Below are 25,203 nucleotides of genomic sequence, written 5' to 3'. Positions count from 1 at the left end.
CAGGTGTGATTGTATCCATTCTACGTATCTAGAGATAGCCTGGCCCTGAGGTTAACTCCCTCAGCGTTCGCGTTCGATCCTGATAAATTAAATAATTCACTCATTTACTTCAAGTCCACGAAGTAGCGGTTCCCCTGATTTTCCCCGCAGCCAGGTGTGTTCGGAAAGCTTAACGTTCCAGGATTGGGAGGAATAGGGAGAAGAGCGCGCACCGACATACCTGTGAAACTACGGTTGTAAATGAAGATCTGATTGCCACGGACATCGACACGTCTGAGACATTGCCTGGCTAAAATAACAACTCATATCGAGGCTTAAAGCAAGTCGTTTCTTTACGAAGGATCATCATGAAGAAATCAGGATATTCAGGTAGGTGTGCCATTTGATGGAATATTTATTTCTGGGTACTCCTGTTGTTGTTATTACTTTGCTGTAATGTTATTATAACACTTTACATTGTTATTTTACAGTTGTCCATCTATATGTGCACAGTATCAGCTTCAATTATGTAACTTTAGGTTACTTGTAAATATGTAACTTTAGGTTACGTGTACGCGCCCGGGCGCGTAGGTTATCTGTGTTGAGTGAAAGTGAACGTGCCCCAGAGAGATACATGCACATGGACACGGGATAATGATTTATTTTCCTGTACTCTAAAGGTCAGTTATGATTGGCCACCATGATCCCTGACCGAGTCACTAAGCTCCAACCACTTCACAGTATCCCACCATCCCACCTTCATCGTCTAACTATTGAGTGATATACTGTTTCAACACATCTTGCTGTTCTGTTGATTGTGATGAGTTATTAGATATTATAAACTGGGTGATTCGAGCCCTGAAATTCGATCGGTATGACAAAAATGTATTTGTACTGCTGTAATTATGTTGGTAACCCGTTTATAACAGCAATCAGGCACCTCGGGGTTTGTGGTATATTATGGCCAATATACCACAGCTAAGGGCTGTTCTTTTCACGACACAACGTGGAGTGCCTGGATACAGCCCTTAGCCGTGGTATATTGGCCAAATACCACAAACCCTGAGGTGCTTATTACTTAAAGGTAGTTGATCATCTAGTTACCCTTGTTGTGAATTTCCCCTTTCAAAGAGCCTCACATGAAGCCAGGCGTGGCAATTTCTGTTAGTCTTTGACTAAACAATGTCTGACTATTGACAATAGTTAAGTCTGACTGTATTCTTGCTGTCAAATAATTCACAAGATGTTTGAAAACATTGTCTGGAATGGCAAAGTACTAACAAGAGCCATTAGTGAACTCACCTGACCTCTAATCTGTTGGTATAATGAGAGCTGCTTTTCAAGGTCTGGAGGTCACACAATGGCCAAAGATACCTAATGAAAACCTCAAGAAGAATATGATGTTTACTTGCAGTATGGTCTCAATGTATCATTGTATGTAGATTAGAGATGAATAATACATTGATGTGGTAGAGTGTGTTTCCATTTGAGATAATGTTGTCTCTTGACAGTTTGGTTGCAAATACAGTTGATTGACAGGTTGATGGACCTCTCACCACTGCTTCCTCTCCACTGCCCTGTAGCAAGACAAGGGTTATGTCCTACAACACTGCTTCCTCTCCACTGCCCTGCAGCAAGACAAGGGTTATGTCCTACAACACTGCTTCCTCTCCACTGCCCTGTAGCAAGACAAGGGTTATGTCCTACAACACTGCTTCCTCTCCACTGCCCTGCAGCAAGACAAGGGTTATGTCCTACAACACTGCTTCCTCTCCACTGCCCTGCAGCAAGACAAGGGTTATGTCCTACAACACTGCTTCCTCTCCACTGCCCTGCAGCAAGACAAGGGTTATGTCCTACAACACTGCTTCCTCTCCACTGCCCTGCAGCAAGACAAGGGTTATGTCCTACAACACTGCTTCCTCTCCACTGCCCTGCAGCAAGACAAGGGTTATGTCCTACAACACTGCTTCCTCTCCACTGCCCTGCAGCAAGACAAGGGTTATGTCCTACATCACTGCTTCCTCTCCACTGCCCTGCAGCAAGACAAGGGTTATGTCCTACAACACTGCTTCCTCTTCACTGCCCTGCAGCAAGACAAGGGTTATGTCCTACATCACTGCTTCCTCTCCACTGCCCTGCAGCAAGACACGGGTTATGTCCTACAACACTGCTTCCTCTCCACTGCCCTGCAGCAAGACAAGGGTTATGTCCTAAAACACTGCTTCCTCTCCACTGCCCTGCAGCAAGACAAGGGTTATGTCCTACAACACTGCTTCCTCTCCACTGCCCTGCAGCAAGACACGGGTTATGTCCTACAACACTGCTTCCTCTCCACTGCCCTGCAGCAAGACAAGGGTTATGTCCTACAACACTGCTTCCTCTCCACTGCCCTGCAGCAAGACAAGGGTTATGTCCTACATCACTGCTTCCTCTCCACTGCCCTGCAGCAAGACAAGGGTTATGTCCTACAACACTGCTTCCTCTCCACTGCCCTGCAGCAAGACAAGGGTTATGTCCTACATCACTGCTTCCTCTCCACTGCCCTACAGCAAGACAAGGGTTATGTCCTACAACACTGCTTCCTCTTCACTGCCCTGCAGCAAGACAAGGGTTATGTCCTACAACACTTATGTCCTACAACACTGCTTCCTCTCCACTGCCCTGCGGCAAGACAAGGGTTATGTCCTACAACACTGCTTCCTCTTCACTGCCCTGCAGCAAGACAAGGGTTATGTCCTACATCACTGCTTCCTCTCCACTGCCCTGCAGCAAGACAAGGGTTATGTCCTACAACACTGCTTCCTCTCCACTGCCCTGCAGCAAGACAAGGGTTATGTCCTACAACACTGCTTCCTCTTCACTGCCCTGCAGCAAGACAAGGGTTATGTCCTACATCACTGCTTCCTCTCCACTGCCCTGCAGCAAGACAAGGGTTATGTCCTACAACACTGCTTCCTCTCCACTGCCCTGCAGCAAGACAAGGGTTATGTCCTACAACACTGCTTCCTCTCCACTGCCCTACAGCAAGACAAGGGTTATGTCCTACAACACTGCTTCCTCTCCACTGCCCTGCAGCAAGACAAGGGTTATGTCCTACAACACTGCTTCCTCTCTCTGCCCTGCAGCAAGACAAGGGTTATGTCCTACATCACTGCTTCCTCTCCACTGCCCTACAGCAAGACAAGGGTTATGTCCTACAACACTGCTTCCTCTCCACTGCCCTGCAGCAAGACAAGGGTTATGTCCTACAACACTGCTTCCTCTCCACTGCCCTGCAGCAAGACAAGGGTTATGTCCTACAACACTGCTTCCTCTCCACTGCCCTGTAGCAAGACAAGGGTTATGTCCTACAACACTGCTTCCTCTCCACTGCCCTGCAGCAAGACAAGGGTTATGTCCTACAACACTGCTTCCTCTCCACTGCCCTGCAGCAAGACAAGGGTCTCCACTGCTTCCTCTCCACTGCCCTGCAGCAAGACAAGGGTTATGTCCTACAACACTGCTTCCTCTCCACTGCCCTGCAGCAAGACAAGGGTTATGTCCTACAACACTGCTTCCTCTCCACTGCCCTGCAGCAAGACAAGGGTTATGTCCTACAACATTATTTATTTGTTTCGCCAATGGATGGATGTGTACATGTCATCTTCTCCATGTATTTACTGTGATTGTGATATATGGTCGGCCCAACTAGCTATTTAACATGAACGTACTAACTGTAAGTCACTCTGGACAAGAGTGTCTGCTAAATGAATAACATGACACATGTAAATGTATTGTGGTATACAATATACAGGCCTCATCAGATTACTTAATATCTGGTCTACAGGTGATGATGATTGGCTATCAGATTGTCTGCTCTGGTCCTAAATGTCTGCCGTCTGAATGTGTGACAGTGAGATGCCATACATGGGTGGTGCATTAGGAAAGTTACTCTCGAAGAGCCTTGGAGACAAGGTGTTATATCCATCCATCCATCCATCCATCCATCCATCCATCCATCCATCCATCCATCCATCCATCCATCCATCCATCCATCCATCCATCCATCCATCCATCCATCCATGATACTCAGCATGGAGACAAGGTGTTATATCCATCCATCCATCCATCCATCCATCCATCCATCCATCCATCCATCCATCCATCCATCCATCCATCCATCCATCCATCCATCCATGATACTCAGCATGGAGACAAGGGGCTATATTCATTCATCCATCCATCCATGATACTCAGCATGGAGACAAGGGGCTATATTCATTCATCCATCCATCCACGATACTCAGCATAGAGACAAGGTGCTATATTCATTCATCCATCCATCTATGATACTCAGCATGGAGACGAGGTGCTATATTCATTCATCCATGGTACTCAGCATGGAGACGAGGTGCTATATTCATTCATCCATCCATCCATGATACTCAGCATGGCGACGAGATGCTATATTCATTCATCCATCCATCCATGATACTCAGCATATAGACAAGGTGCTATATTCCATCCATCAATGATACTCAGCATGGAGACGAGGTGTTATATTCCATCCATCCATCCACAGGGTTCAATTCTCTGGCCGACTCTTTTCTCTGTATATATCAATGATGTTGCTCTTGCTGCGGGCGATTCCCTGATCCACCTGTACGCAGACGACACCATTCTGTATACTTCTGGCCCTTCCTTGGACACTGTGCTAACGAACCTCCAAACAAGCTTCAATGCCATACCACACTCCTTCCGTGGCCTCCAACTGCTCTTAAACGCAAACGCTAGTAAAACCAAACTCATGCTTTTCAACCATTCGCTGACCGCACCCGCCCGCCCGACTAGCATCACCACCCTGGACGGTTCCGACCTAGAATATGTGGACAACCATAAATACCTAGGTGTCTGGCTAGACTGTAAACTCTCCTTCCAGACTCATATTAAACATCTCCAATCCAAAATAAAATCTAGAATCGTCTTTCTATTTCGCAACAAAGCCTCCTTCACTCACACCGCCAAACTTACCCTAGTAAAACTGACTATCCTACCGATCCTCGACTTCGGCGATGTCACCTACAAAATAGCTTCCAACACTCTACTCAGCAAACTGGATGCAGTCTATCACAGTGCCATCCATTTTGTTACAAAATCACCTTATACCATCCACCACTGCGACCTGTATGCTCTAGTCGGCTGGCTACATATTCGTCGCCAGACCCACTGGCTCCAGGTCATCTATAAGTCTATGCTAGGTAAAGCTCCGCCTTATCTCAGTTCACTGGTCACGATAACAACACCCACCCGTAGCACACGTTCCAGCAGGTGTATCTCACTGATCATCCCCAAAGCCAACACCTCATTTGGCCGCCTTTCCTTCCAGTTCTCTGCTGCCAGTGACTGGAACGAATTGCAAAAATCGCTGAAGTTGGAGACTTTTATTTCCCTCACCAACTTTAAACATCAACTATCTGAGCAGCTAACCGATCACTGCAGCTGTACATAGTCCATCTGTAAATAGCCCACCCAATCTACCTACCTCATCCCCATACTGTTTTTATTTTATTTACTTTTCTGCTCTTTTGCACACCAGTATCTCTACTTGCACATCATCATCTGCTCATTTATCACTCCAGTGTTAATTTGCTAAATTGTAATTATTCGCTCCTATGGCCTATTTATTGCCTACCTCCTCATGCCTTTTGAACACACTGTATATAGACTTTCTTTTCTCTACTGTGTAATTGACTTGCTTGTGTTATTGGCTTGTTTATTGTTTACTCCATGTGTAACTCTGTGTTGTTGTCTGTGTCACACTGCTTTGCTTTATCTTGGCCAGGTCGCAGTTGCAAATGATAACTTGTTCTCAACTAGCCTACCAGGTTAAATAAAAATACAAATATTTTTAAAATCCATCTATGATACTCAGCATGGAGACAAGGTGCTATATCCATCCATCTATGATACTCAGCATGGAGACAAGGTGCTATATCCATCCATCTATGATACTCAGCATGGAGACAAGGTGCTATATCCATCCATCTATGATACTCAGCATGGAGACAAGGTGCTATATCCATCCATCTATGATACTCAGCATGGAGACAAGGTGCTATATCCATCCATCTATGATACTCAGCATGGAGACAAGGTGCTATATCCATCCATCTATGATACTCAGCATGGAGACAAGGTGCTATATCCATCCATCTATGATACTCAGCATGGAGACAAGGTGCTATATCCATCCATCTATGATACTCAGCATGGAGACAAGGTGCTATATCCATCCATCATTCTCCCTGTGTTGTCTCTCTCCCATGGAGACAAGGTCCTGACTATGTTTAACCTCCATGTGTGAACACCTGCCTCTAGCCTGTATCTGAACGTAGCCTGTATCCAGCGTCACGTTTCACCCCGAATGGTGGTTCACCCACTCACCCATTCTTTCACCCTTAATGGGTGGTTCACTCACTCACCCATTCTTTCACCCTTAATGGTGGCTCACTCACTCACCCATTCCTTCACCCTTAATGGGTGGTTCACTCACTCACCCATTCCTTCACCCTTAATGGGTGGTTCACTCACTCACCCATTCTTTCACCCTTAATGGTGGCTCACTCACTCACCCATTCTTTCACCCTTAATGGTGGCTCACTCACTCACCCATTCCTTCACCCTTAATGGGTGGTTCACTCACTCACCCATTCCTTCACCCTTAATGGGTGGTTCACTCACTCACCCATTCTTTCACTCACCCATCACCCTTAATGGTCTTTCACCCCACTCTTTCACCCTTAACGGTTTCTCACTCACTCACCCACTCTTTCACCCTTAATTTCTGTCTCAGCCACTCTTTCACCCTCACTCACTCCCTCAGCCACTCTTTCACCCTTAATTTTTACATTACATTTAAGTCATTTAGCAGACGCTCTTATTAATGGTGTCTCACTCACTCCCACAGCCACTCTTTCACCCTTAATGGTGTCTCACTCACCCACTCTTTCACCCTGAATGGTGTCTCACTCACGCAACCACTCCTAGAACCCACTCTATTTGCTTTATTATCCTACAGCTTCCTTTCTCTGAGGTTGCATCCCAAATGGTATCCTATTCCCTATATAGTGCACTATTTTTGACAGGGACCCATATAGGGGCTAGGCCATTTGGGGCACAACCTGAGTCTCCAACCCTAAGCCCTTGGCTCTGTGCTGCTCTGTGTAGTGTACACAACCCATTCCCATTGAATGTCTCCTTTCCCACAGTTTGCATCGGAGCAGGGAGTGCATGTCTGGTCATGTCGTCGTCATCTGTCCTGTTTGTCTCCCGCCGGAACGTGTGCGGAGCTGCTGTCACATTCTGGGCATATTTGTTCAGCTCTGGAGACGGAGAAGGTTGTCTTAATGATCAGTGTGGGGGTGTTTGGAGAAGGTTGTCTTCATGATCAGTGTGGGGGTGTTGTCTTAATGGAGAAGGTTGTCTTCAATGATCAGTGTGGGGGGTGTTAGGAGAAGGTTGTCTTCATGATCAGTTGTCTTCATGGGGGGGGTGTTAGGAGAAGGTTGTCTTCATGATCAGTGTGGGGGTGTTAGGAGAAGGTTGTCTTCATGATCAGTGTGGGGGTGTTAGGAGAAGGTTGTCTTCATGATCAGTGTGGGGGTGTTAGGAGAAGGTTGTCTTCATGATCAGTGTGGGGGTGTTAGGAGATCAGTGTGGGGGTGTTAGGAGAAGGTTGTCTTCATGATCAGTGTGGGGGTGTTTCTTCATGATCAGTGTGGGGGTGTTAGGAGAAGGTTGTCTTCATGATCAGTGTGGGGGTGTTTGGAGAAGGTTGTCTTCATGATCAGTGTGGGGGTGTTAGGGGGTTGTTTCATGATCAGTGTGGGGGTGTTAGGAGGTTGTCTTCATGATCAGTGTGGGGGTGTTTGGAGAAGGTTGTGTTCAGTGTGGGGGTGTTATCATGTGTGGGGGTGTTAGGAGAAGGTTTCTTCATGATCAGTGTGGGGTGTTAGGTGGTCTTCATGATCTTCATGTGTGTGGGGTGTTTGGAGAAGGTCGTCTTCATGATCAGTGTTGTCTTCATGATCAGTGTGGGGGTGTTAGGGTTCTTCATGATCAGTGTGAGGGTGTTTAGAGAGGTGGTCTTCATGATCAGTGTGGGGTGTTTGTTTAGATCAGTGTGGGGGTGTTTTAGAGAAGGTGGTCTTCATGATCAGTGTGGGGGTGTTTAGGAGAAGGTCGTCTTCATGATCAGTGTGGGGGTGTTTGGAGAAGGTGGTCTTCATGATCAGTGTGGGGGTGTTTGGAGGTCGTCTTCATGATCAGTGTGGGGTCTTCATGATCAGTGTGGGGGTGTTTCATGATCAGTGTGGGGGTGTTTGGAGAAGGTGGTGTTCTTCATGATCAGTGTGGGGGTGTTAGGAGAAGGTTGTCTTCATGATCAGTGTGGGGGTTTAGAGAAGGTGTCTTCATGATCAGTGTGGGGTTGTTTGAGAGAAGGTGGTCTTCATGATCAGTGTGGGGGTGTTTAGGAGAAGGTTGTCTTCATGATCAGTGTGGGGGTGTTTGGAGAAGGTTGTCTTCATGATCAGTGTGGGGGTGTTAGGAGAAGGTTGTCTTCATGATCAGTGTGGGGGTGTTAGGAGAAGGTTGTCTTCATGATCAGTGTGGGGGTGTTAGGAGAAGGTTGTCTTCATGATCAGTGTGGTTAGGTCTTCATGATGTTAGGAGAAGGTTGTCTTCATGATCAGTGTGGGGGTGTTAGGAGAAGGTTGTCTTCATGATCAGTGTGGGGGTGTTGTCTTCATGATCAGTGGAGAAGGTTGTCTTCATGATCAGTGTGGGGTGGGGGTGTGGGGGTGTTAGGAGAAGTTTGTCTTCATGATCAGTGTGGGGGTGCTTGGAGAAGGTCGTCTTCATGATCAGTGTGGGGGTGCTTGGAGAAGGTCGTCTTCATGATCAGTGTGGGGGTGTTAGGAGAAGGTCGTCTTCATGATCAGTGTGAGGGTGTTTAGAGAAGGTGGTCTTCATGATCAGTGTGGGGGTGTTTGGAGAAGGTGGTCTTCATGATCAGTGTGGGGGTGTTTAGAGAAGTCTTCATGGTGGGCTTCATGATCAGTGTGGGGTGTTAGGAGAAGGTCATCTTCATGATCAGTGTGGGGGTGTTTGGAGAAGGTCGTCTTCATGATCAGTGTGGGGGTGTTTGGAGAAGGTCGTCTTCATGATCAGTGTGGGGGTGTTTGTAGAAGGTCGTCTTCATGATCAGTGTGAGGGTGTTTGAAGAAGGTCGTCTTCATGATCAGTTTGGGGGTGTTTGGAGAAGGTCGTCTTCATGATCAGTGTGGGGGTGTTTGGAGAAGGTGGTGTTCATGATCAGTGTGGGGGTTTAGAGAAGGTGGTCTTCATGATCAGTGTGGGGGTGTTAGGAGAAGGTTGTCTTCATGATCAGTGTGGGGTTGTTTAGAGAAGGTCGTCTTCATGATCAGTGTGGGGTTGTTTAGAGAAGGTGGTCTTCATGATCAGTGTGGGGGTGTTTAGAGAAGGTCGTCTTCATGATCAGTGTGGGGGTGTTTGGAGAAGGTGGTCTTCATGATCAGTGTGGGGGTGTTTGGAGAAGGTGGTCTTCATGATCAGTGTGGGGGTGTTAGGAGAAGGTCATCTTCATGATCAGTGTGGGGGTGTTTGGAGAAGGTGGTCTTCATGATCAGTGTGGGGGTGTTTGGAGAAGGTCGTCTTCATGATCAGTGTGGGGGTGTTTGGAGAAGGTCGTCTTCATGATCAGTGTGAGGGTGTTTGGAGAAGGTCGTCTTCATGATCAGTTTGGGGGTGTTTGGAGAAGGTCGTCTTCATGATCAGTGTGGGGGTGTTTAGAGAAGGTTGTCTTCATGATCAGTGTGGGGGGGTTTAGAGAAGGTTGTCTTCATGATCAGTGTGGGGGGTTTAGAGTGGGCTACTATAAGAGATGGGGGTTTTGACATCAGAACTGAAACTGTGTGTGGAGATACTGTACAGGGATATGGGTCTGTGTGGGGATGGGATATAGATGGTGTGCGTGTGTGTGTGTGCATACTGTATATACACACACTGTGAGCTGTATGTTTCTCTCAGTATTATTTTACAGTATTTCAGAGTGTGTGTGTGTGTGTATTTGAGAGAGTGCGTGTTTGTCTGACTGTATTCATCATAGACTGAAAATTAGGGTGCTCACTTCACACATGCTTGTGTCAGTGTGTGTCTGACCCTGGTAGCTGAGCCCTGTAGTCTGACCCTGGTAGCTGAGCCCTGTAGTCTGACCCTGGTAGCTGAGCCCTGTAGTCTGACCCTGGTAGCTGAGCCCTGTAGTCTGACCCTGGTAGCTGAGCCCTGTAGTCTGACCCTGGTAGCTGAGCCCTGTAGTCTGACCCTGGTAGCTGAGCCCTGTAGTCTGACCCTGGTAGCTGAGCCCTGTATGTGGAGCTGCTCTCTGCCTTGTACGCCACTCCCTCAGCCTGGCGGATCAATCAGTAACCTGCACATGAATAACAACCACACAAAGAAGAGGCTAGGACACACACACACGCACACATGCATGCCCCCCCCACACACACACACAGGCTCGTAATTTACAGAGCCCACAGCACTGATTTACTCATAATAGGGTATCGCTGGGTCTGGTATGCACTTTCAAGTCCAAGCCCAAACACACTACTACTAGCTCTCTGACTTATTGCAAGCACCGCTCTGCATTATGGCTTTTAACATTATTTATATCCACAGACAGGCTTTGATTTGCTGTGTGTAAAGATATTATTAGATGGAACTTGAAAGTCAACCTATAAACTCTGTTGAGACACACTATTTGCCCTGTTATCTTGTCAAGTATGCCTAGGATGTCCAAACCATCAATTTGTGTGTGAGAGAGGCCTGTGTGAGAGGCCTGTGTGAGAGAGGCCTGTGTGAGAGAGGCCTGTGTGAGGGAGGCCTGTGTGAGAGAGGCCTGTGTGAGAGAGGCCTGTGTGAGGGAGGCCTGTGTGAGAGGCCTGTGTGAGAGAGGCCTGTGTGAGAGAGGCCTGTGTGAGAGAGGCCTGTGTGAGAGGCCGGTGTGAGAGAGGCCTGTGTGAGAGAGGCCTGTGTGAGAGAGGCCTGTGTGAGAGAGGCCTGTGTGAGGGAGGCCTGTGTGAGAGAGGCCTGTGTGAGAGAGGCCTGTGTGAGGGAGGCCTGTGTGAGAGAGGCCTGTGTGAGGGAGGCCTGTGTGAGAGAGGCCTGTGTGAGAGAGGCCTGTGCTTTAATAGATTATAGGTACTGTATGTAACAGGGTGAGGGATGAGCTCACATGTTACGCATGTGTCTTTGGTGCTCTTCTGTCTGTCTGTTATTTCATTGTTCTGATGTCTTCACTATTATTCAACAATGTATAAAATAGTAAAAAATAAAGAAAAGCCCTTGAATGAGTAGGTGTTGTAAAACCTTCGACCGGTAGTGTACTTCCATAATTGTTTTTAGCTGGTACCCGGCTACTTTCAGACATGTCTTGTGAGGCTTGTGGGCTTCCTGGAGCTCATGGGAAACTCACCTTTTCATAGAGGGGTCAGATTATCCCAAACAGTTACAGACGCTACAGACACAAGTTGTCAGATCGACGGTACCGACTACAGATGAGTCCCATGGCGCTTTCTGGATGTCTCAAGGTCTGACCAACACCGCTGTAGCCAGGCCACCTTCCACCACAGATACACCAACACCGCTGTAGCCAGGCCACCTTCCACCACAGATACGCCAACACCGCTGTAGCCAGGCCACCTTCCACCACAGATACACCAACACCGCTGTAGCCAGGCCACCTTCCACCACAGATACACCAACACCGCTGTAGCCAGGCCACCTTCCACCACAGATACACCAACACCGCTGTAGCCAGGCCACCTTCCACCACAGATACACCAACACCGCTGTAGCCAGGCCACCTTCCACCACAGATACACCAACACCGCTGTAGCCAGGCCACCTTCCACCACAGATACACCAACACCGCTGTAGCCAGGCCACCTTCCACCACAGATACACCAACACCGCTGCTGTTCCATCACAGATACCAGGCCACCTTCCACCACAGATACACCAACACCGCTGTAGCCAGGCCACCTTCCATCACAGATACACCGCTGTAGCCAGGCCACCTTCCATCACAGATACACCAACACCGCTGTAGCCAGGCCACCTTCCACCACAGATACACCAACACCTCTGTAGCCAGGCCACCTTCCATCACAGATACACCGCTGTAGCCAGGCCACCTTCCACCACAGATATGCCAACACCGCTGTAGCCAGGCCACCTTCCACCACAGATACACCAACACCGCTGTAGCCAGGCCACCTTCCACCACAGATACGCCAACACCGCTGTAGCCAGGCCACCTTCCACCACAGATACGCTAACACCGCTGTAGCCAGGCCACCTTCCACCACAGATGCGCCAACACCGCTGTAGCCAGGCCACCTTCCACCACAGATACGCCAACACCGCTGTAGCCAGGCCACCTTCCACCACAGATACGCCAACACCGCTGTAGCCAGGCCACCTTCCACCACAGATACGCCAACACCGCTGTAGCCAGGCCACCTTCCACCACAGATACACCAACACCGCTGTAGCCAGGCCACCTTCCACCACAGATACGCCAACACCGCTGTAGCCAGGCCACCTTCCACCACAGATACGCCAACACCGCTGTAGCCAGACCACCTTCCACCACAGATACGGATGTGGTGGTTTGAGACACAGCCCGTGCAAAACAAGAGATATCTCTAGCTTTAACAGACGGATGTTGACCTGGATGTTATTATTATGCTGATGAGATGTCCGTGGGAGCCCAGACATGGACAGGGTTTAATGACGTGGTTTATCATCACGTCAGAAGGCCTGGTCAGCTTTAAGATGAAGACAGCAGCTTTGTTTTCCCACTTCTTCTGGATGTTTGAGTCTTGTATGGAGAAGAATAGACGACAGCTGAGCTACAATCCATTTTCATTCTCCCACTCTGAGAGACAGAGGGAATCTATTCTAGACTACAGCCAGGATTCAATCCCAATCGTGTTGTAGATCACTTGACATTTACAGGTAATTTCCTTTTTTGGGCTGATTTACTTCTCTGCACCGTTTACCGTAAATGTGTAAACATTGCCTTTAAATGCTGCATCTCTATCTCTATCTATATCTATAGTGTCCTCCCTTTCCCCCTGGTCCTGTGATCTGCTCTACACACAGTACAGGCCCTAGTCTCCATTTCCTACCATATGCCGTGCTCTATACTGTATGGAGCCAGGTCTGAAGTGTCCACTCTGTGTTTATCTGGGACTACAGACAGGAATGCAGCTCTGTGATGATAGCTGTCTGTCAGGGGTGTGAGATGATGCCAGGGGAGGGGTTGACTGAGGAAGAGCTGTAACAGATGATGTTAGTGTCTTCTATAGTACATAGTGATACATACTGTATGTGGCCAAAGAGCTTTGTCCGTCTGTCTGTCTTTTTGTCTCGCTCTCTGTGTCTCACATATCTCTTGTGGTGTCGCACACATGCATGCATACACACACTCACACACAGATACACACACACACACCCTTAAGGTTTTCAAGAACAGGATTGGAGTGAATAAAAAATATATATTCCGGGAATAAAAAACAAGCCAACATTAACAAACACAAACAAATATGTTACACTTAAACCTGAGATGACCCTGTAGTTTATATACTGTAGATAGACCCCCCTCTCTCTCAATTCAATTTAAGGGGCTTTATTGGAATGGAAAACATATATTTACATTTCTGAAGCAAGTGAAATAGATATTAAACAAAAATGAAATAAACAATAAAAAATGTGAAATATCATATTATGTCTATATCACGGTGTTTTAGCGATGTGCAAATAGTTAAAGTACTAAAGAAGGGAAAATAAATGAATATGGGTTGTATGGTGTTTGTTCTTCACTGGTTGCCCTTTTCTTGTGGCAACAGGTCACAAATCTTGCTGCTGTGATTGCACACTGTGGTATTTCACCCAATAGATATGGAAGTTTATCATAATTGGATATGTTTTCAAATTCTTTGTGGGTCTGTGTGATCTGAGGGAAATATGGGTCTCTAATATGGTCGTACATTTGGCAGGAGGTTAGGAAGTGCAGCTCAATTTCCACCTCATTTTGTGGGCAGTGTGCACATAGCCTGTCTTCTCTTGAGAGCCAGGTCTGCCTCCGGCGACCTTTCTCTATAGCAAAGCTATTTCTTTTCACATATCAGCACGGATTCCAGGCTAGGAACCAAGTGTTCCAGAGAGAATTTCAAACCCAGAAACTCAATGGACTTTTTTTATCTGAGGTTGGGTCCCAAATGGCACCCTATTCCCTATAATAGTGCAGAGCCCTATGGCCCTGGTTAAAAGTAGTGCACTACATAGAGAATATGGTGCCATTAGGGACACAGACTGAGTTAATTTTAGTTACTGATCTCTACTCTCCCTGCCAAGATGGAAGGCCGATTCATATCTGTTACACTACAAGCCATTGTTTTATTCACTGCTCTTACTTCCAGGCTGTTTCCCCATTGAGATCATAAAAACTGGCTTTATGTTGTTTCACTGATATATTATTTACTGTTTTTGGTGTGATTGTGATAGTTTATCGTGACTAAACACACCTGTGTCAGTAGTGGTGATAAAATCCTGGGTGAGTTTTGATGAGTGAGAGAAAGGCTTGTGTTCAAAGTTTTCAGTTTTCATAAAACCGGTTTTCAAGTTTAAAGGGGCATTATACTATGAATAAAATTAAAAGTTCGTTAGATGTTTTCTAATGTCCAGATGCGTCCACATCCCATGCCATCGGCTGTGTCGACCCAGCTACTGTATATGTCTCAACACCAAATGAATGGAAAGTATGAGCACCACAAACCAGGAAACTAGACCTACAAGGGGCTTATCTTTTCCATTCATTGTAGATTGTGGCATGTAGCTCAATCTACACAACAGAAAGCCTCGATGTCAATTTATCCCGACAGAACACCAATTTTGGGTTATGAAAACATCTGACAAACATAGATTGTGAAGTGGAATGTCCCTTTAACAGCATGAGCTTTATCAGTGCTCACTGGTCTTATTGCCATTTAGAAATTAATCTGTCCCCGGTGCGGTCCAGGGTCACGGTCACTACTATTCACAGTACAGTTCACAGTCTACTCACGGTCACTACTATTCACAGTACAGTTCACAGTCTACTCACGGTCACTACTATTCACAGTACAGTTCACAGTCTACTCACGGTCAGTGCTATTCACAGTACAGTTCACAGTCTACTCACGGTCACTACTATTCACAGTACAGTTCACAGTCTACTCACGGTCACTACTATTCACAGTACTGTTCACAGTCTACTCACGGTCACTACTATTCACAGTACTGTTCACAGTCTACTCACGGTCACTACTATTCACAGTACTGTTCACAGTCTACTCCCGGTCAGTACTATTCACAGTACAGTTCACAGTCTACTCACGGTCAGTACTATTCACAGTACTGTTCACAGTCTACTCACGGTCACTACAATTCACAGTACTGTTCACAGTCTACTCACGGTCACTACTATTCACAGTACTGTTCACAGTCTACTCACGGTCACTACTATTCACAGTACTGTTCACAGTCTACTCACGGTCACTACTATTCACAGTACTGTTCACAGTCTACTCACGGTCACTACTATTCACAGTACAGTTCACAGTCTACTCACGGTCACTACTATTCACAGTACTGTTCACAGTCTACTCACGGTCAGTACTAGGTAAAGACCTTATCTGGGCTCTGTGGGCTGTGAAAACACATGAAAAATGACCATCTCTCCAGTCAATTCCCCCCTGGTTGTCCATTCCCAGCCTCTGTTTCACAGGCCAGTTGTGAAACTGTGTAAACTCTGCGTGGTGTTTGCAGCATACTCTGAACATGTGTAATGAGGGCCATAAAACACAATGGGTCAGATGGATGAGTTGGGAGGAGGGAGGGTTGGGGGAGAAGGGGGGATGGGGGTGGGGGAGGAAGGGAGGGGGGGAGGATGGGGAAGGGGGATGGATTGTGCTTAACTCTGCCCTCCTGCTCAAACAGTGACTAGCCTCCTTTACAAATATAGTCAAGAAGGATCAAGGGCCATTGAGGTGTGTGTGTTTGTGTGTGCGTGTGTTCACACACACTAGTGTGAGTGTGTACTACAGGGTCACAGGGTTTAAATTGCAGGAGACGGCCCTCTCCCCCCAATCCTCTTGTTTTCTCTCCTCAGTCCTCTAGAACCAATAACTCATCATTTCACATGTTTGACGAGGCCTGCACTTGACCGGTCGGATCACTCAATCACACTACATGACACAATGATTGTTCTGAAGCACGGCTGTTCAGACACTTCAGTTCACTAATAACAAAGGACTGGGGAAGCACCAAAGGAAGCTTTATTGTTCATATGAAAACATGAAAATGCTTCACCTGTATAACCGTCGGGGGAAACATGTGGTTAAGCTGTTGTGAAACAGTGTGTGGTATTTGTGTGTTTACATTTGACCACCTAGCCCTGATACATGGCTGTTGAATCCTATGTGACGTCTAAGAGGGAGTCAACAGCCCTGTGACAGGGCTATTTACCACCATGAAACCTACATACCACCATCATAAATCTGACATATTATAACAGATTTGTAGCAGTCCCTCAGAGTTAAAAGGGCCATTCTAGCTTTGTGTGAGGAGCTTCACATGACACCTGTATGAGGCCACGCCTGTCTCTCTGAGTAGAGTTGTGGAGAAGGCCACACCTGTCTCTGAGTAGAGTTGTGGAGAAGGCCACACCTGTCTCTGAGTAGAGTTGTGGAGAAGGCCACACCTGTGTCTGAGTAGAGTTGTGGAGAAGGCCACACCTGTCTCTGAGTAGAGTTGTGGAGAAGGCCACACCTGTCTCTGAGTAGAGTTGTGGAGAAGGCCACACCTGTCTCTGAGTAGAGTTGTGGAGAAGGCCACACCTGTCTCTGAGTAGAGTTGTGGAGAAGGCCACACCTGTCTCTGAGTAGAGTTGTGGAGAAGGCCACACCTGTCTCTGAGTAGAGTTGTGGAGAAGGCCACACCTGTCTCTGAGTAGAGTTGTGGAGAAGGCCACACCTGTCTCTGAGTAGAGTTGTGGAGAAGGCCACACCTGTCTCTGAGTAGAGTTGTGGAGAAGGCCACACCTGTCTCTGAGTAGAGTTGTGGAGAAGGCCACACCTGTCTCTGAGTAGAGTTGTGGAGAAGGCCACACCTGTCTCTGAGTAGAGTTGTGGAGAAGGCCACACCTGTCTCTTTGTGTGGTTGTGGAGAAGGCCACACCTGTCTCTTTGTGTGGTTGTGGAGAAGGCCACACCTGTCTCTGAGTAGAGTTATGGAGAAGGCCACACCTGTCTCTTTGTGTGGTTGTGGAGAAGGCCACAGCTGTCTCTGTTTGTGGTTGTAGAGAAGGCCACACCTGTCTCTTTGTGTGGTTGTGGAGAAGGCCACACCTGTCTCTCTGTGTGGTTGTGGAGAAGGCCACACCTGTCTCTCTGTGTGGTTGTAGAGAAGGCCACAGCTGCCTCTGTGTGTGGTTGTGGAGAAGGCCACAGCTGTCTCTGTGTGTGGTTGTGGAGAAGGCCATAGCTGTCTCTGTGTGTGGTTGTGGAGAAGGCCACACCTGTCTTTCTGTGTGGTTGTTTTGTGTGTGGAGCTGTAGAGGGCCCTGTAGCGCTTCACTCACCTGTTCAGTCTTGTCCCGGGCTTTTCAACAACACACACTCTCTCACACACACATCTCCTTTGTTCCGACAACACTGTGGGTTCCGCTCTGGGGTTGCTCACACTTTTATTTTCCATTCAGGCTTTACAGGAGCTGATGATTGGCTCAAACACTGTTGTACTCTGCCAGTGTACCTATGATCTGTCTGGCCACTCCCTAAACTCAGTGTGACTCCTATAGCTACTGGCAGCATTGACTAAATGCCAAATTATGCCATATCGGTTTGGTTGTTGCATGTTTTTTTCTGTTTAACATATTCTGAATGTCAAATTGATGCCGTATATTGTTGGCTGTTTTGTAGTCCTTAGGCCTACATGTGTTACTCTGTCTCACAGAGTTTGGATGCGATATTTATCTATTTGATTGTTGTTGTACTGCACATGTTTTATAATCTATTTGATTGTTGTTGTACTGAACACATGTTTTATTATCTATTTGGTGGTTTTTGTACTGAACACATGTTTTATTATCTATTTGGTTGTTTTTGTAGTATATATTTAGCTGTCTCTAGTTCTCATTAGTTAGCGTCTGTTAGTTTCCCATTGAGATTCTGCAGTGTCAGCTATGTTGTGTTGATGTAGCACCTCCCCTGCCTTTCTGTTGTTGTGCTAGAGACTCTAGACTCACCATTCACCTTTCACGAGCTGTAGCTCTCTGTGGCTCTCCAGCATTAGTCACAGAATAAGGTCAACGCATGAATTTACTTCTCTGCCTTGCTCATCATTCATAACTGTATGTGCTGCCTGTCCCAGGTCAGGTGTGTGTACTTTACTGACATGTCAACATACCTCATTGACTCACAGCTGTTCAGTTCATGTCCTTATTCTCAGGTGGTTTGAACATTGTTCTATAACAACCATAGCCTCTCCAGGACTGAACATTGTTCTATAACAACCATAGCCTCTCCAGGACTGAACATTGTTCTATAACAACCATAGCCTCTCCAGGACTGAACATTGTTCTATAACAACCATAGCCTCTCCAGGACTGAACATTGTTCTATAACAACCATAGCCTCTCCAGGACTGAACATTGTTCTATAACAACCATAGCCTCTCCAGGACTGAACATTGTTCTATAACAACCATAGCCTCTCCAGGACTGAACATTGTTCTTTTACAACCATAGCCTCTCCAGGACTGAACATCATTTTGATTCAAAGCCCTAGTCTAAAGCTCTCTGCCAAGCCAAAGTTTAGATAACAATGATCAATTCCCAATTTAAATCATTAATCCGCATTACTTACAGTGACAGTGAATGGTGAGTCAATCTATGATACGTCCCAAAAGGCACCCATATTCCCTTTATAGTGCACTACTTTTGACCGGGATCCTAATGGCTATATAGGGAATAGGGTGCCATTTGAGAAGTAAACTGAGTCTAAGTGAGGGATTACAGTAAATAAATAATCTGTTGTCTGAGCTAGCAGATGTGTGTGTGTGTATGTATGTATGTGTGTGTGTGTGTGTGTGTGTGTGTGTGTGTGTGTGTGTGTGTGTGTGTGTGTGTGTGTGTGTGTGTGTGTGTGTGTGTGTGTGTGTGTGTGTGTGTGTGTGTGTGTGTGTGTGTGTGTGTGTGTGCCGCATAGTTTCATCTTCCTGTTACAACACTACCACCACGTCCCTGAAAAAAAACAGGCCTGTTGCTACTGTTGCTACGGTAACTGGGCCATTTGTGGTCTAGAGGAGCAGGGAGGAGAGGCACATTTGGTTAGTGGCAGGGGAGAGTAGTCGCTCTGTCGAGCTCTCATCCAATCCTGCTTCAGTACAATGTTACCAGGCTCTGTTTAGCTGAGTGAGGGTGTTTTCTCTGGGTTTAGCTGGTCTGGTCTGGTACTGGTAGCTTCACTGGGTCTCTGAATGTTAGTTGTATCTATCTGGCAGGAGGAGTGAATGGCTCTGGGCTCAGCTAGTCTGGTCTGGTAGCCTCTCTCTGGCCGGTCTGTTGTTTGGTCAGTTGGAGGAGGAATTAGAGCGTGGCTGGCTGTGCTGCTGCTGTTTCTCTGAAGTTACTGGACTGTTGGTTTCTCTCTGATGTCGGTCAGTCTGGAAGAGTCAGGCATTGCTTTCTGTGGCCACAGAGACAAATTCCAGAGCAAACAGCAGTCTGTGGGATCCAGTGGATGTTAGTTTTCTTCCTCATTTTTCTTTGCTCTCTCACACATAGACATTGAGAAAGACATAACAGAGAGATCTGTCTTACAACCAAAGACATACATGCGCGTGTCATCTTGTCTAAGATGTCCAAATGTGTGTGTGAGAGAGAGGCCTGTGTGAGAGAGGCCTGTGTGAGAGAGGCCTGTGCTTTAATAGATCATAGGTACTGTATGTAACAGGGTGAGGGATGAGCTCACATGTTACACATGTGTCATTGGTGCTGTTGTCTGTATGGTGTCCTTTATCCTATAACTCCCACATGTACACGCACACACACACACACACACACACACACACACACACACACACACACACACACACACACACACACACACACACACACACACACACACACACACACACACACACACACACACACACACACACACACACACACACACACACACACACACACACACACACACACACACACACACTGTCACGCCCTGACCATAGAGAGCCTTTTTATTCTTTATGTTGGTTAGGTCGGGGTGTGACGAGGGTGGGTAATCTAGGTTGTTTTATGTTGGTTAGGTCGGGGTGTGAATCTAGGTTGTTTTATGTTGGGTGGGTAATCTAGGTTGTTTTATGTTGGTTAGGTCTGGGTGTGACGAGGGTGGGTAATCTAGGTTGTTTTATGTTGGTTAGGTCTGGGTGTGACGAGGGTGGGTAATCTAGGTTGTTTTATGTTGGTTAGGTCTGGGTGTGACGAGGGTGGGTAATCTAGGTTGTTTTATGTTGGTTAGGTCTGGGTGTGACGAGGGGTAATCTAGGTTGTTTTATGTTGGTTAGGTCTGGGTGTGAGGTGGGTAATCTAGGTTTTTTATGTTGGTTAGGTCGGGGTGTGACGAGGGTGGGTAATCTAGGTTGTTTTATGTTGGTTAGGTCGGGGTGTGACGAGGGTGGGTAATCTAGGTTGTTTTATGTTGGTTAGGTCGGGGTGTGACGAGGGTGGGTAATCTAGGTTGTTTTATGTTGGCCTGGTATGGTTCCCAATCAGAGGCAGCTGTTTATCGTTGTCTCTGATTGGGGATCATATTTAGGCAGCCATTTCCCCACTGTGTGTTGTGGGATCTTGTTTATCTCACAGGCTCCTCCTCCCACAGTATTCAGTAACATACAGTCAGAGACCCTTTAGACTTCCTCCCACAGTATTCAGTAACATACAGTCAGAGCCCCTTTAGACTTCCTCCCACAGTATTCAGTAACATACAGTCAGAGCCCCTTTAGACTTCCTCCCACAGTATTCAGTAACATACAGTCAGAACCCCTTTAGACTTCCTCCCATAGTATTCAGTAACATACAGTCAGAGCCCCTTTAGACTTCCTCCCACAGTATTCAGTAACATACAGTCAGAGCCCCTTTAGACTTCCTCCCACAGTATTCAGTAACATACAGTCAGAACCCCTTTAGACTTCCTCCCATAGTATTCAGTAACATACAGTCAGAGCCCCTTTAGACTTCCTCCCACAGTATTCAGTAACATACAGTCAGAGCCCCTTTAGTCTTCCTCCCACAGTATTCAGTAACATACAGTCAGAACTCCTTTATTCTTCCTCCCACAGTATTCAGTAACATACAGTCAGAACTCCTTTAGTCTTCCTCCCACAGTATTCAGTAACATACAGTCAGAACTCCTTTAGTCTTCCTCCCACAGTATTCAGTAACATACAGTCAGAACTCCTTTAGTCTTCCTCCCACAGTATTCAGTAACATACAGTCAGAACTCCTTTAGACTTCCTCCCATAGTATTCAGTAACATACAGTCAGAACTCCTTTAGACTTCCTCCCATAGTATTCAGTAACATACAGTCAGAACTCCTTTAGACTTCCTCCCATAGTATTCAGTAACATACAGTCAGAACCCCTTTAGACTTCCTCCCACAGTATTCAGTAACATACAGTCAGAGCCCCTTTAGACTTCCTCCCATAGTATTCAGTAACATACAGTCAGAGCCCCTTTAGACTTCCTCCCATAGTATTCAGTAACATACAGTCCCCCTTTCCTCCCACAGTATTCAGTAACTTCCTCCCTCCCACAGTATTCAGTAACATACAGTCAGAGACTTCCTCCCACAGTATTCAGTAACATACAGTCAGAGCCCCTTTAGACTTCCTCCCACAGTATTCAGTAACATACAGTCAGAGCCCCTTTAGACTTCCTCCCACAGTATTCAGTAACATACAGTCAGAGTTTAGACTTCCTCCCATAGTATTCAGTAACATACAGTCAGAGCCCCTTTAGACTTCCTCCCACAGTATTCAGTAACATACAGTCAGAGCCCCTTTAGACTTCCTCCCACAGTATTCAGTAACATACAGTCAGAACCCCTTTAGACTTCCTCCCATAGTATTCAGTAACATACAGTCAGAGCCCCTTTAGACTTCCTCCCACAGTATTCAGTAACATACAGTCAGAGCCCCTTTAGTCTTCCTCCCACAGTATTCAGTAACATACAGTCAGAACTCCTTTATTCTTCCTCCCATAGTATTCAGTAACATACAGTCAGAACTCCTTTAGTCTTCCTCCCAGTATTCAGTATTCAGTAACATACAGTCAGAACTCCTTTAGTCTTCCTCCCATAGTATTCAGTAACATACAGTCAGAACTCCTTTAGTCTTCCTCCCACAGTATTCAGTAACATACAGTCAGAACTCCTTTAGACTTCCTCCCACAGTATTCAGTAACATACAGTCAGAACTCCTTTAGACTTCCTCCCATACAGTCAGAACTTTTAGACTTCCTCCCACAGTATTCAGTAACATACAGTCAGAACTCCTTTATTCTTCCTCCCATAGTATTCAGTAACATACAGTCAGAACTCCTTTAGTCTTCCTCCCACAGTACGTCAGAACCGGCACGCCTCAGTAACATACAGTCAGAACTCCTTTAGACTTCCTCCCACAGTATTCAGTAACATACAGTCAGAACTCCTTTAGACTTCCTCCCACAGTATTCAGTAACATACAGTCAGAACTCCTTTAGACTTCCTCCCATAGTATTCAGTAACATACAGTCAGAGCCCCTTTAGACTTCCTCCCACAGTATTCAGTAACATACAGTCAGAGCCCCTTTAGTCTTCCTCCCACAGTATTCAGTAACATACAGTCAGAACTCCTTTAGACTTCCTCCCACAGTATTCAGTAACATACAGTCAGAACTCCTTTAGTCTTCCTCCCACAGTATTCAGTAACATACAGTCAGAGCCCCTTTAGACTTCCTCCCACAGTATTCAGTAACATACAGTCAGAACTCCTTTATTCTTCCTCCCATAGTATTCAGTAACATACAGTCAGAACTCCTTTAGACTTCCTCCCACAGTATTCAGTAACATACAGTCAGAGCCCCTTTAGACTTCCTCCCACAGTATTCAGTAACATACAGTCAGAACTCCTTTAGTCTTCCTCCCACAGTATTCAGTAACATACAGTCAGAACCCCTTTAGACTTCCTCCCACAGTATTCAGTAACATACAGTCAGAACTCCTTTAGACTTCCTCCCATAGTATTCAGTAACATACAGTCAGAACTCCTTTAGACTTCCTCCCATAGTATTCAGTAACATACAGTCAGAACTCCTTTAGACTTCCTCCCATAGTATTCAGTAACATACAGTCAGAACTCCTTTAGACTTCCTCCCACAGTATTCAGTAACATACAGTCAGAACTCCTTTAGACTTCCTCCCACAGTATTCAGTAACATACAGTCAGAACTCCTTTAGACTTCCTCCCATAGTATTCAGTAACATACAGTCAGAACTCCTTTAGACTTCCTCCCATAGTATTCAGTAACATACAGTCAGAACTCCTTTAGACTTCCTCCCATAGTATTCAGTAACATACAGTCAGAACTCCTTTAGACTTCCTCCCATAGTATTCAGTAACATACAGTCAGAACTCCTTTAGACTTCCTCCCATAGTATTCAGTAACATACAGTCAGAACTCCTTTAGACTTCCTCCCACAGTATTCAGTAACATACAGTCAGAACCCCTTTAGACTTCCTCCCATAGTATTCAGTAACATACAGTCAGAACCCCTTTAGACTTCCTCCCATAGTATTCAGTAACATACAGTCAGAACTCCTTTAGACTTCCTCCCATAGTATTCAGTAACATACAGTCAGAACTCCTTTAGACTTCCTCCCACAGTATTCAGTAACATACAGTCAGAGCCCCTTTAGACTTCCTCCCAGTATTCAGTAACATACAGTCAGAACTCCTTTATTCTTCCTCCCACAGTATTCAGTAACATACAGTCAGAACCCCTTTAGACTTCCTCCCACAGTATTCAGTAACATACAGTCAGAACTCCTTTAGACTTCCTCCCATAGTATTCAGTAACATACAGTCAGAACCCCTTTAGACTTCCTCCCATAGTATTCAGTAACATACAGTCAGAGCCCCTTTAGACTTCCTCCCATAGTATTCAGTAACATACAGTCAGAGCCCCTTTAGTCTTCCTCCCACAGTATTCAGTAACATACAGTCAGAACTCCTTTAGACTTCCTCCCACAGTATTCAGTAACATACAGTCAGAACTCCTTTAGTCTTCCTCCCATAGTATTCAGTAACATACAGTCAGAACCCCTTTAGACTTCCTCCCACAGTATTCAGTAACATACAGTCAGAGCCCCTTTAGACTTCCTCCCATAGTATTCAGTAACATACAGTCAGAGCCCCTTTAGACTTCCTCCCACAGTATTCAGTAACATACAGTCAGAACTCCTTTAGTCTTCCTCCCACAGTATTCAGTAACATACAGTCAGAACTCCTTTAGTCTTCCTCCCACAGTATTCAGTAACATACAGTCAGAACCCCTTTAGACTTCCTCCCATAGTATTCAGTAACATACAGTCAGAACTCCTTTAGTCTTCCTCCCACAGTATTCAGTAACATACAGTCAGAACCCCTTTAGACTTCCTCCCACAGTATTCAGTAACATACAGTCAGAACTCCTTTAGTCTTCCTCCCACAGTATTCAGTAACATACAGTCAGAACTCCTTTAGTCTTCCTCCCACAGTATTCAGTAACATACAGTCAGAACTCCTTTAGACTTCCTCCCATAGTATTCAGTAACATACAGTCAGTCTTTAGACTTCCTCCCACAGTATTCAGTAACATACAGTCAGAACTCCTTTAGTCTTCCTCCCACAGTATTCAGTAACATACAGTCAGAACTCCTTTAGTCTTCCTTCCTGTCCCTCAGCTGTCTATGACGCTCTAAAGACACTGGTGACACTTCAGAGAGGAATCCACATCTCTTGGTCATGATGGTGA

The 25,203-nt window shown here is 46.2% G+C and overlaps 1 protein-coding gene across 1 annotated transcript in view; it reads left to right on the top strand.

Annotated features, from left to right (window-relative positions):
* LOC123998658 (septin-9-like) overlaps nucleotides 1-25,203 on the top strand; it is a 141,861-nt gene continuing 116,658 nt past the window's right edge. Inside the window, exon 1 of the mRNA XM_046303734.1 lies at nucleotides 1-369. Coding sequence (XP_046159690.1) covers nucleotides 348-369 — 22 coding nt within the window. The 5' untranslated portion in view covers nucleotides 1-347. The remainder of the gene's footprint in view (nucleotides 370-25,203) is intronic.

The sequence above is a fragment of the Oncorhynchus gorbuscha genome, linkage group LG16 (assembly GCF_021184085.1).
Source record: "Oncorhynchus gorbuscha isolate QuinsamMale2020 ecotype Even-year linkage group LG16, OgorEven_v1.0, whole genome shotgun sequence".
Classification (NCBI taxonomy): Eukaryota; Metazoa; Chordata; class Actinopteri; order Salmoniformes; family Salmonidae; genus Oncorhynchus; species Oncorhynchus gorbuscha.
Note: the sequence above shows the minus strand (reverse complement) of the source record. Positions and strands in the feature narration are given on the sequence as shown.